General features: G+C 53.6%; 1 protein-coding gene across 3 annotated transcripts; it reads right to left on the reverse strand.

The window, feature by feature from the left end:
- Positions 1-250: 250 nt before the first annotated feature.
- TMEM214 (transmembrane protein 214) lies at positions 251-9,029 on the reverse strand. Of its 3 annotated transcripts, XM_063648869.1 has the most exons (18): positions 8,771-9,000; positions 7,674-7,873; positions 6,659-6,809; positions 6,216-6,350; positions 5,890-5,972; positions 5,350-5,455; positions 5,156-5,237; positions 4,764-4,865; positions 4,240-4,381; positions 4,050-4,127; positions 3,705-3,796; positions 3,410-3,458; positions 3,127-3,240; positions 2,778-2,895; positions 2,106-2,202; positions 1,748-1,916; positions 1,449-1,600; positions 251-1,234 (listed from the first exon to the last, which is right to left on the reverse strand). In XM_063648869.1, the coding sequence occupies exons 1-18, from the start codon at positions 8,913-8,915 to the stop codon at positions 1,108-1,110; spliced, it is 2,142 nt and encodes a 713-aa protein (XP_063504939.1). In that variant the 5' UTR covers positions 8,916-9,000; the 3' UTR covers positions 251-1,107. The 3 variants fall into 3 exon arrangements, with proteins under 3 accessions (XP_063504939.1, XP_054332083.1, XP_063504940.1); XM_054476108.2 differs by lacking the exon at positions 4,050-4,127 and having other exon boundaries at positions 8,771-9,029; XM_063648870.1 differs by lacking the exons at positions 251-1,234; positions 2,106-2,202 and having other exon boundaries at positions 8,771-9,002.
- Between the last annotated feature and the right edge of the window lie 3,442 nt (positions 9,030-12,471).

Here is a 12,471-nt window from a genome sequence, read left to right on the forward strand (position 1 = left end):
CAAGCGTAAAACTATCAAGGCAAATCTGGGACGTGAATCACAGTGACAAGTCAAACAGTATAATTAGGATAGCAAGAGAAGTGTCTAGAACACCCACCAGGTCAAACTTTAGAACCATGAGTGTGGGCTTCCCCCACCAGGAGCTTAATTACAGCCATGGCTATAGTCTTCAGGAGGGCAAGGGCCCAAGATTTTGTTATTCTGAACCATAACTAGGGGAATTTCTCTATGAGGATGCAGACAAGAATGCTAGAAATCAAATCTGTGTCCTTTATTCCACCTGGTAGGGTGTACCCAAGAACCATATGCTGAGTCCTGTCTCAGGCTGATGGAGGGTTCCCTGGGCCCAAGGCACACAACTACCTGGGCTCTGCTCTCCAGATGATAGGAGGGATGGACAGTGGAGAGAAGCTGAACCTTGTGACCGAGCCCCCCAGCATGATGGGGAATGGAAAGTTGGAAGAAGTAGGACTACAAGGGAGGGGACAGGGAGGGGCTTAGAGGCATTTGGGGCAGGCTGGGCATTTTGAAGTGAGAGACATTTCCATCCAGCTCCCCACGTCCACTGACAGCCACACCCAGGCTTCAGGTGGAGGTGAGGCTGCTGTTCCCCAACGCGGTGCTATATTCTTCTGGAAGCCCCTTTCCTTCTGCTGTGGCTAGAGCTGTGACCAAGAATGGGAACAGGAGGCTGCTAAAGTCTGGAGAAGCAGGAATCATTTGTCAGAAGAACACAGAAGCCACCTGCTGGGAGTTCTATCTTTTTAGAGATGAGCTGTTTGGGGTTTAGAAATGAGATGGAAGGAAGTGGAAGGCAGAGGGCAAGGGCGGAGTTGTGAGAGGCTACCAGCACAAGGATGGAGGCTGGGGGCCACGTGCAGTAGGGCCAGAAAAGTGTTCAGTGGAATTGTGGGTAGGAGGCTGAGATGCCGCTGGGCCCTGTCCCCACCAAAGATGGAAGAACTGAGGTGGAGGCAACTGGCCACTTGCCTAGGAGAGAACTCAGGCACCAAGTTAAAAAGACTCCCATGAAGAACTGTCACGTTCTACCCGCTGCAGTCTTGGATGGTCTACCCACGCAGAAATCAGTGGCCAGGGAGGCAGGGCCTACTGCTGGGGTGTCAGGGCAAGTGCCCAGTCCAAGAAAGCCACTGTAATGTCCTGTAGGTAAAGCCAGGTCCAGTGGACAGCCTCACTGAGCTGTGTCTTCATGCAGTCCCAGGTCACCTCACCTCTGGAAGGAAAGTGGAACATTTTTGAGTATGCACGTGTGTAGCTGTGTCAACTTTCGAGGCTCAAAACTTAGACCCACAACCCTCATCCCAGGGTGGCCAGGGATGGCAGCGAGGGGCAGGACAGTGTGGGAGACTGGATAGAGATGGTTTGTCCCTGGGGCCTAGGAATGGGGCTGCTGGGGACCCTGCCGGAGCCCTGGGCTAAGGTCTCACCTGCATGCCTCATGGCAGTGCTCCTGGGCCCGGGCCAGGGCCTCAAGCAAGAGGTGCCACAATGGCAGCAGCACATTCTGGTAGAAAAGCAGGGGCAGCTCTCTCAGATAGCGGAATAGCTGGTTCACAAAATCAGGGAGCTGGATCTGTAGCTGGACCATGGAGAATGGATGGGGTCAGAGTATCCAGGGAACTGCATCCTGGCCCTAAAGACTCAGGCCACACAGTGCTGCTACCTTTCCCAGAATTCTGCTCCTGGGAAAACCAGCTCCTTATTTGACTCCCTGTCTCTGACTTACCCTCTGAGAGAGGCTGGTGAGGCTGTCACCAAACCAGGCAAGGTAAGAGGCACAGTGGGCAGAAAGGAAGCTGACTGTGGCATTGGTGTGAGCCCAGGCCAGCTGCCAGCTGGGCCGCACCACGGTGAGCAGGTGGGAGCCCCAGAGCGGCAGTGTCTCCTCCAGCCAGCTGTGGAAGATGGAAGTGGGGGAAGAGGGCTCTGAGTCTCCTCAGGCCCGCTTAGCTCCCAAGAAACAGCTGGGGAAAGGGAGGCCGTGGGAAAGGAGAATCACAAGCGCTTCCCACTGACTGTCACCTCCCTGACACCCAGGCCTTCTCTCTTCTGCCTCTCCTCTCCCCTCCCTGGGAGGAGCTCACCTGTAGCCTTGCAGACTGTAGGAGTAGAGCTTGGCACACGCTTGTTGGCTAGCAGGTAAGAAGCCAGATGATCGAAGCAACCGGCCAGTAAGGGAGGCTAAGTAAAGGGGGCCTCTGGTGAGCTGGGAGGTGAGAGGGGCCAGGACTGGGGAGACAGACACTACAGGGCCCACAGCAGGCACAGCGAGGCGCTGGGCAGAGCTTTGTGTTCTCACAGGGCCACAAAGCCAGCTCCAGGCTGCTGTGGAGGGAGGCATGCAGAGCTGCCCTTCTCCTGCTGGGCCAGGTGTGCAGGAATGCAGCTGCCGGGGAGAGCCTAGGCTCAGGCTTCAGGAAGCCTCAGGTTGAGGGTCTGCCCTTCTACTTACTAGCTGTGACCTAAAGCTAATTGCTACATCTTTCTGAGACCATTTCCTCAGGAGTTAAAAGGAGGTAACACCTACTAAAATGATACCATGAATATGCAAGCACTTCTATACTGCAAAGTCCTAGTCCAATCTGAAATGGTAGTGTCATATCTGTGGACAAAAAAATCTGTCTGTAAAGTGTTTACTCTGCAGGATTGAGAACTCGTCAGGACAAAGATGTGTGCTGCTGGGAGGGGGTGGTGGTGCTACATGTAGCTCTGTGCCCCACCCACACCATCCTCCTCACTTGCCCATTGCTGCTTACCCTGGAAGGAGCTGTGTGACCGGAGGTCATGGCACAGGAAGGCTACAGTGAAGACCAGCAGCAACAGGAGGAGCCGCGTCCAGGGCAGCCGAGGACCCTGAACCTGTTGCAACAGGCCCTGGTGGGAAGGGAGCAGGAGACAGCTGTCAGAAGCGAGGGGCTGGTCTTTGCCTCTGAGGGCAGACCTCAAGCCAGGCCTTCCCGAAAGAGTGTCAAGCCTTCACATTATCCTGGAGGCAGCGGGGGGCTTCAGACAGGTGGGGCAGGAATGTGATACAGGCCCAACCCAGGTGTGCCGAGACAGAGATGTAAGATAGCGTGTGGGCTGGAGAGGACTGGGTGCCAGCACCTTGCAGGCCATGTCACAGGTGACGACATCCTGGTTGTGACCGCTGCCCTTCCTCAGCAGCTCCTGGTTGGTAAGCTTGAGGGACTGAATGGTTTCTTGCAAAGACTTCTGTACCTATGGACAAGAAAGGTCTGGCCTGTGAGGGAATCCAGAGCTTCCATCCTGCTTCATTTTCCATGCCAACAGGGTCCCTTCTCAGGGAAGGGACGGTGGCTGAGGAGCCCCCACTCAGAACCTAGAATCCAGACAGGGCTCAATCTGCCACGTCCTCCCAGCTCCTCACCTTCTTGGGAATCTGCTCCCAGGAGCCGAGCAAGTGCTCCAACAGAAGGCTGTGGGGAAAGCACAACCCCCCAGTCAGGTGGCTCGCGCGGCCTCGCCCATCCTTCCATCCTCCATTAGCCCTGGCTCCTTCAGGCTGAAAGACCCTCCACCTACCACCCACAGAGCAGCAGCTTCCTAGAGGCCGCTCCAGCAATGTTCCCACTCAGCCTGAAAGGTGTCAGGCCATGGGACAGTGACCCAGGCTCCCCTTCTGCTTCTAGCACAGGGACAGGCTGTCCTCCCACCCCACCTGCCTGGACTGTGACAGGTGCTTAGGGTACAGCTGCCTCCAGACGCTGGCGCTGAGGGGGTCCACCGTCAGGCACTCAGTCAGGCTGCTCAGGAGCTGCACAGCACAACAGAGGGAGAGGCTGCTGGGGGCATGGGGCTGGCGGAGGGGGAGAGTGCTAAGAGGTGATCCCCTTCCCGTAAGCGAGGCCACCCAGGCCGCACGTCCACCCTAAGGGGTGGAGAAACAGTGTCAAGACTCCAGAAAGCTCTCTGAGAGGCTGTAAAGCAGGAGGCTGGGGCTCCTGAGCTAGAGCTTTGAGCTCAAAGATCACTATCTGCAAGAGACGGGCATCAGAAACCACCCAGACCTGAATGTGCTGTCTCTTGGGATCCATCTTCTGAGGGTGAAGCTCGAGTGAGCGGGGCAGGCAGCTGTCAACAGGGAGCTAAGGAAAAGCCTCAGAATGGGCTCTGTGAAGGCAAGGCCTTTGTCAGCAGATAGGGACCGCTACAGCTGACCCCTGGGGAAGGAGAAGAAGCCTCCTACCATATCCTCACCTCTTTCTTCATCTCAGGGGGACAGCTAGGGGTGGCTCTGGACAGGAAAGAAGGAAAGTAGGTATGCAGGGTGGAATCTGGCTTTGCTCCAAATGCCAGCACCTTCAGTCGGGGGTAGAGCTGACACAGTTGCTCCTGCAGGCTGGGTGGGGTGGGGAGGAAAGACAGGCATAAGCTATAAATGGAGCTGTATGATGGGAACCTTTTGCTTGCTACAGAGCCCATGCCTGCCTGTGGGGAATAGCCACTGAGGACCTTGCAATGGCTCTGAATCTTTTTACTCAGAGGCTCCTTGGAAATCTGTTGAAAGCCACAGACCCTATACCTAAGAAAATGCCCATATGCCAATCACACTCAAGGGTCCATATAATTTCAAGGGGTCACTGTTCCCTTGAAACCTACTCTTGAACTTCCGGGTTGCAAATCTCAGATCTAGGATGGCTGGGGAAGAAGAGATGGGAATATGTAGCGTGGTTCTGGTGCTGGGGTCCCTTCTCAGCAGGTGTGCCCCAGAGCAGTCCTACCTGGGTGTCAGGGAGTTGTTCGGCATATAGGCAAAGTCCAGAAGTGGGAAGAAGTCCTTGGGGCCAATCATGCCGAAGCCCTTGGTAAGGTTGGGATGCATCCTGTGGGGATGAAGAAACAGGCTCGCTGGACACCACCACCCATGCCAGCTGTTTTGGCCATGACCCCAGCTAAGCCAACATCTAGGAAAAAGGGTATAAACGCTACCCCATCTGCCAGCCCTTAATAGCTCCCTTTTCTTCCTTCCTCACCAACACATTCTAAGGTGGTGGGAGAAGCTGGTCCTGATTTTCCTCATATCCATGGAGACCAAGATCATAGCCTCCCATTTTGCTAAAACAGCCACTTGGGACACCCTGAGCCTTCCCCTTGCTGCCCTCCCATTACTCACAGGAGCAGCCGATCCAGGTATGTGATGGCAAAGGGAGACAGAGACTTGATGCCCAGCACAGGCAGCATGATCCCCAGCCACACTGCAGGGGTAAAGGTCAGGAGGGAGGCCTCAGGCTTGCACCTACTGGGGGCATCAAAGAGGAGTTTCCCAGCTCCGAGACCCTCCCTCTTTCTTCTCTATTTCCCTGTTACCTTTCAGTCCCTCGGTGAGGTTGGCAAAACCCGCTTGACCCAGGGCCCACATGATGGTCAGACACTTTGCTGGTCGGCTCTGGTGGGACCTCAGCAGTTCCAGGAACTGAGGAGACCGGTGGGGAAGGCAGATTGGGATAGGACAAAACACCAGGAGCATCCCCCAAAGCCAGGAGGGAAAGGAGATGTCAACTGGAAGAGGGAGGACAGGCCGAGCAAGAGTGGAGCACTATGGCCACGTGGTGTAGGTTCTGTTTGTGGGCTTCGCCCATACTCTGCCATTTACTGGATGACTGAGCCTAGGAAAGTTACTGAACTCCTCCGTGGCTCAATCTTTCCATCTATAAAAATGGGAAATAATAGCAGTACCTTGCTCCTATGTTTCCAGAGCACACACACAGGATAAGTGCTAATAGTCTTACCTATTATTACTAGGCTTACAGGTCTTCCACTATCCCAAACCTGGGTCCAACAACGTAGATTCTGCCCAGCCTCCCCAGTCCTAGCTTCCTAGCGTCCCCACCATCACTGAGAGCTCACCTTGCCTAGGTTTGCAGTGGCAATCTTGGGCTTGTCTTGCAGGATGGCCTGGATACAGATGCGGTAACCATGTAGTGACTCCCCTGAAGAGATACACATTCTCACACCTACTCACATTACTTGGCATCCCAAACCTGAAATCTCCCATTTGTCAGCGGTGAGCCCAGGCCCCAGGTCCACTGACTCCTAACTTCCTCCACACTTTCCAAAAACAGTGTCAAGGTTAGCATGTTTCTCTACTGGAAACAGAACCACTGAGCGGTACTGAAAGCAGGAAAAAAAGGAAGAAGCTCCCAAGATGGTCATCCCTCCCGTGCCCATTTCACCTGGTGTCTTTTCCAGCTCTTGCAGCATGGTGAACAGACAGTGGTCAAAGAAGAGCTCCAGAGACCCTGCTGCCTTCGCCAGCAGCCCTCGGATGATCCCACGCAGCTCCCGGCTCACCAGGCTGTAGGGATAATCTAAGGCCCATAGGCCTCAATGTGAGTGCTAGGACCAGACACCCATCAGCTCTGAGAACTGTGGTGCTCTCCCTGAGAATGGTGAGTGGAGGCAAAGGCCCCTGCACTGAGGCTGGGATCCTTCCTCTGAGGAGGCCCAGAGGGAGGATCACAGAATGAGGCCCAGGAACATTCACAGTCACGGTGATTTGAGACCAGCCCAAATCACCCATGGAAATCAAGACAGTGTGGGGCACTGGGATCTGTTATACCACACTTTTTGAATTTCTTTGAACTTGTCTGAGCTTGAGGAAGCTGGAAGGACTTACCATGAGTATGCTGGCTCAGCGTGGGTTCACTTAGAGGAGCTTGTAGCTTGTAGTTGAGATAGCTGGCCAGGTCCTTCAACCATATGGATGGGTTTCCAGAGAACACACTCTGGCTCTTGTCCAGTTCCTTCTGCAGGTCTGCCACATCCAGCTGCCAGGGACAATCCCCCAACCCCCCACCATGGCGAGTTGTGAGTGAGGGAGTAAAGAAATGGGGTAGGGGTGGGAAAATGGTTGAACTAGGTGGCAGTAGGAAGAAGGGTTCCCATTTTTAAGCATAAGAACATGGAATGCTGCAATTCTGCTGTACCCGCATCTTTAAGAATGGAACAGGACAGCTGAAAATGCTGTCTCAAGGCCCTATCCTCTCAGGCCCTCCACATGTTCAAGAGGAAAACAGAGAGCCAGGCGCGGTGGCTCACGCCTGTAATCCTAGCACTTTGGGAGGCCAAGGTGGGCGGATCACCTGAGGTCAGGAGTTCAAGACCAGCCTGGCCAACATAGTGAAACCCCATCTCTACTAAAAATACAAAAATTAGCCAGGCGTGGTGGCAGACGCCTGTAATCCCAGCTACTTGGGAGGCTGAGGCAGGAGACAGAGGTTGCAGTGAGCTGAGATCACACCACTGCACATCAGCCTGGGCGACAGAGGGAGACTCTAGCTCAAAAAAAAAAAAAAAAGAGGAAAACATAGGACAAGACAGAAAATGAAAGATCAGTATTTCCATAGGACAGAGAATCATAACCAGTTTCTCCATCTCCTCCCTGGTGTTCCTGGGTCTTCAAGGCTTTCCTCTTACCAATCCATGTTTCCCTATAAATTTTCCATTTCCTTTCTATTCTAAGTGCAGGCATTCTGTTCCCCTGGGGTTTCCATCTTTTCCGGAACTCCTCTCAACCCTCAAAGTGTTTCAAATCCCATAGGATCTCAGCTGCCCATCCACCTCCCCCTCCTCTCATCTTCTCTAAATCTCAAGCCCCATTCTTTCTGCGTCTCATGTCTAGGCACACTCACAGCTTTCAGTGCTTCCTCCAGGCTGCGGAAGCGGCCCTGCTTCTGGTTTTGGTTGGGAGAAGTTGCCACCTTCTTTGGCTGCTTCTTGTTCCCTGCTTTCTTAGGCTCCACAGCAGGGGGCGGGACCTGCTCCTTATTCTGCCGCTTCATGATATTCTCAAAGCCCCGCTCATAAAGGGTGCTTGTGGTCTGGATTGCAGCTGGGGTGAAGATAGGTAGAGAAAGGCAGGCCACCCTTGAGTCCCCAAGGCCTCACCTATCAGTGGTCCCTTTCCCCACATTGCCACCTAATTCATCTCTAGGGAAGAGCCTGCCTCAAAGCCCCTTCCTCTTGGACTGCTTAAGGAGCAGGGCAGGGTGTTCTCCTGGTAGCTTCTTTCATTACAGCTCGAGTCTATGGGCTCTTTCATAAAGATGGGGCAGTTCTTTATTAGACAAATCAGAGTATGTAGGAACAAGCAGAGAGGTTGGATATAGAGGTTTGCCTTATTCGGTGAGTGGCTACTAGTCTGGGAAGCCAAGCTTTTTCCATCTTGGTCCTACCCTAACACCTCTTGGTTCCGACATGACAGCTCTATAATCAACAAGTGGCAATCTTTCTCCACTCCTCAGTGGAAGAACCAGGTGTCACTTATAATTCCTGGTGAGTGTTGAGTGTGTGGCGGTCATTTCTCCCACTGCTGGGCCTCCTGTCCCTTCCTCCATGACCTGCTGGTTACTTAAAGAGGGGGCACCGTGTATAATGATCTACAGTGCCTCTTCCCAGCTCAGACACCTGCCCAGAGAGACCAGCTAGAGCCCTGGGCAGCTGGGAGAGTGTGTGCAGTGAACTGAGAGTCTGAGGACCGGAATCCTAGCCCCCCTGACACATGACCCTGGCCAAGGTGTCCAACTTCACTGGGCCTCGTTTACTCATCTGGGAGGTGAGAACCGCAACCTTCCCTGGAGCTGTCTGCCTCCCGTGAGGCTCCAAAGAGACAACGCAAGTGTGGCGCTCGGGGATGTCCCTGCGAGCTCGCGCCCAGGTTCTGGGAGCGGCTCGCTGCGACCCTGTCGGACAGGCCTGGGCTGGGCGGCGGGGCAGGGCGGGTACTCACGGGTCAGGTCGTATTTCCACACTCCGTTTGCTTCCCCGAGCGCCCGGCGGTTCCCGCCGCCGCTTCGGCCGCCGGCGCCGGCCCCAGGCCGCCGACCCTTCTTCACTACCTCCCACCGCCCCACGCCCGCCGTCTTGGCAGCCATGGCTCGCAGCCCTCCCTCCTCGGCCACTTCCCCGGCTTTCTGGTCCGGCGCGGGCGCGCCGCACTCTGCCACGTCTCCTCGCAGGACCGCGCGCCCGGCGCCCGGCGCCCGGCGCCCGGCGCCCGCCGCAAGGCAGCCTGGGACTTGTAGTCCCTCTCCTGGGCCGGGCTCTCCTGGGCGTGGAGCATCGGGAAGAGGCTTCCGCGGCAGCCTGCGGCCCCCGCCCAGGCGAAGAGGCCGGGAGGAGAGGAGATTCCCTTCTGAGAACGTTCATTGAGCGCCGATGTGAAGGCCACGGCATTGAGAGACTTGGTAGAACTGTTTCGGTTTTCCTTTCCTTTATTGATCAATTGATTGATTGATTGACAGGGCCGCGCTCTGTCGCCCAGACTGGAGTGCAGTAGCGCGATCTCAGCTCACGGTAACTTCCGTCACCCAGGTTCAAGCGACTCTCGTGCCTCAGCCTCCCGAGTAGCTGGGACTACAGGCTCCCGCTGCCACGCCCAGCTAATTTTTGTATTTTTAGTAGAGACGGGGTTTCGCCATGTTGGCTAGGCTGGTCTCGAACTCCTGACCTAAAGTGACCCCCCCCCCCCCCCAACCGCCTCGGCCTCCCAAAGTGCTGGGATTACAGGCGTGAGCCACGGCGCCCGGCCACTGTTTTTCTTTCCTTTCTCGTGGAGCTGGAAGGATGGAAGGGAAGTAGTGCTCCTCATCTCTAGGGAGAGTTTGAAGATTAAATGCTTCCTTCCTTCTAGGAAAGTGCTGGCTTTACTGTTGCTAGTGATTAAACCTCGGGTTTAATGGGCTATACAAATCTATTGCCAAAGAACAAGGAAGAGGATGGGGGCTTGAGGAAAGGGCAGAGTGTTGGGGAGCTGGGGTAGGAGGTGGAGAATGGAGAATAATTTTTTTTTTTTTTTTTTGAGACAGGATCTTGCTTTGTCGCCCAGGCTGGAGTTCGGTGGCGCGATCACGACTCACTGCAGCCTCGACTTCCAGGGCTCAGGTGATCCCCCACCACGGATCACCTGACCCACCACCACGCCCGGCTAATCTTTGGTATTTTTTGTAGAGACGGGGTTTTGCTGTGTTGCCCAGGCTGATCTCAAACTCCTGGGCTCAGTGATACACCCTCTTCAGCCTCCCAAAGTGCTGGGATTACAGGAGTGAGCCACTGCTCCCGGCCTCCGAGTTCTTCTCATGGGAGGCTGAGAAAAGTCTGGGGGTCTGAGACAGCCAGGGCCGGGTTTCCCCTTCCAGGCAATGGGAAAGAACAGGCTCTGCCTCCCACCACAAGAGTCAATCCCAAGTTCCAGATGTGTCAGGGAAGCGATGAAGAGCCCCAAACTTGAGGCATCTGCAGACAGTTCCTGCTCAGACATCCACGTGGAGGGTGTGAGTATCCTAGGAGCCTTCAGAACGTTGAAGCATGCCAGCAGAGGAGAATGAGGGAAGATAAAATCAAAGTGACTTATCACAGTTAAGGAAATGTGCTATTTCATGTACAACTGTGTGTGAGGATGAGATTCCTACCTGCCATACTGAGGTATTATGGTAAGAGCTATGAGAGTCCAAATTCCTACAGGATGAACAGCTGAGGGAGCGATGCATTCCTTAGGAAGGAGATTAGCTTCCCAAAGGAGATGGCAGCTGAGATGGGTTCTAAGAAATAGAATTTTCATTGGTTCCCAGGGCGCCGTGGCTCACGCCTGTAATCCCAGCACTTCAGGAGGCCGAGGTGGGTATCACCTGAGGTCAGGAGTTTGAAACCAGCCAGGCCAACATGGTGAAACCCCATCTCTACTTAATACAAAAAAGTAGCTGGGTATGATGGTGCAGGCCTATAATCTCAGCTACTTGGGAGGCTGAGGCAGGAGAATCGCTTGAACCTTGGAGGCAGAGGTTGCAGTGAGTCGAGATTGTGCCACTGCACTCCAACCTGGGCAACAAGAGCAAAACTCCGTCTCAAAAAAACCCCAAAAAACAAAAACAACAACAACAAAAAACAAAATTGAATTTTCACTGGCTGAGGATTAGGGTGGGTGGAGAGAAAATGCCAGTTGTGTGGATCTGTTGATGTAAAACAAAGGCCTAGAGGGTGGTAAACTGGAAGCAGTTCAATGGGACAGTGCTTGATGGGACTTTGGAGGTGATGAGGTTTGATATAGTTTGGATTTTTGTCCCTGCCCAAATCTCATGTTGAATTGTAATCCCCAGTGCTGGCAGTTGGGCCTGCTGGGAAGTGTTTGGATCATGGTGGTGGATCCCTCATGGTGGATCCCAGTTCTCATGAGATCTGGTCATTTAAAAGTGTGTGGCACCTCCCCACCACCTCTCTCTCTCTCTCGCTCGCTCGCTTGCTTGCTCGCTCCTACTTTTACCATGTGATGTGCCTGCTCCCCCTTTGCCTTCCGCCACGATTGTAAGCTTCCTGAGGCTTCCCTAGAAGCAGATGTCAGCATTATGCTTCCTATACAGTCTGCAGAACTGTGAGCCAATTAAACTTCTTTTCTTATAAATTACCCAGTCTAGATGTTTCTTTATAGCAATGCAACAATAGCCTCATATGAGTTTGGAAAGGGATCTGAGCCCATATGCCAAGGAACTTGCCTGCCAAATCTGGACTTTATCCTTCAGGCCCTGGGAGACCAATGAGAGGGTGGCATAATCCACTCTTTTGGAAGGGTAAATGTGGCTGTGTGAAGTGTTGGTAGGGGAAGGCAGGGGATGGGAGATGAGCATATCTTGCTGCCTCCTACCTGTCCTCCAGCCCCTTTAGGCCTGACCATGGCTGACTTTGCATCAGGTAGCTCTGAGATAGAGTGCCTTTGCCAAGGACCATATTTGAACTGATCATTAATCAATTCATTTTGCAGATCATTGGTTTAGGTGTACTCAGGAGACCAACAACAATATCTTCTCTTTGTTCGACCCCTCCTGTGTCACATGTATGATCACAGAAGAGACCATGTTTTTGGAAGAGAAACAGAACTGGCTTTCCATTGAGGCAAATGAGGGGGCTGCCCCATGGTGGAGACACACAGAAGGGTGGGAGAGGGACTCTATCTTTCACTGGAATAGTCTGGTAAGTTACCAGTTCTAACTTGGCATCTAGGACATATAAATCATGCATTTACTTATCCAGCAACCTTTTCTAAGCACCTTCTCTGTGTCAGGCCCTGTGCTAGGTGGAGCTGGAAGATACAGCTCACTTGCTTGTAAGGAACTTGAAGGCTGTGTGGGAGACAAATGTATAAGCAGAAAATTACAGTTAACCATCTTAGTATTCCAGAGGAAAGAAGCACTTAGTATGAGGTACCAGGAAGAGGTGGGGAGAAGGGAGTGGCTTTACATCCTTGAGCTCTGGGTGTTTGAAGAGCAGCCTTAGACACTAGCCATGGAGGTGGGCTTGGGTAGGCCCCACCATGGGGTTTGAAGACCCAGAAGATGTTGGGTCAAGAAGGACATGGGTGTCTAGTGTGGGAGCAAGCAGAAGGGTGAGCTCACTGAAGCACTGTTTTACCCACTGTACTACGTTTCTATTGCTGCTAAA

This window comes from Pongo pygmaeus, chromosome 12 (genome assembly GCF_028885625.2).
Source record: "Pongo pygmaeus isolate AG05252 chromosome 12, NHGRI_mPonPyg2-v2.0_pri, whole genome shotgun sequence".
Taxonomy (NCBI): Eukaryota; Metazoa; Chordata; class Mammalia; order Primates; family Hominidae; genus Pongo; species Pongo pygmaeus.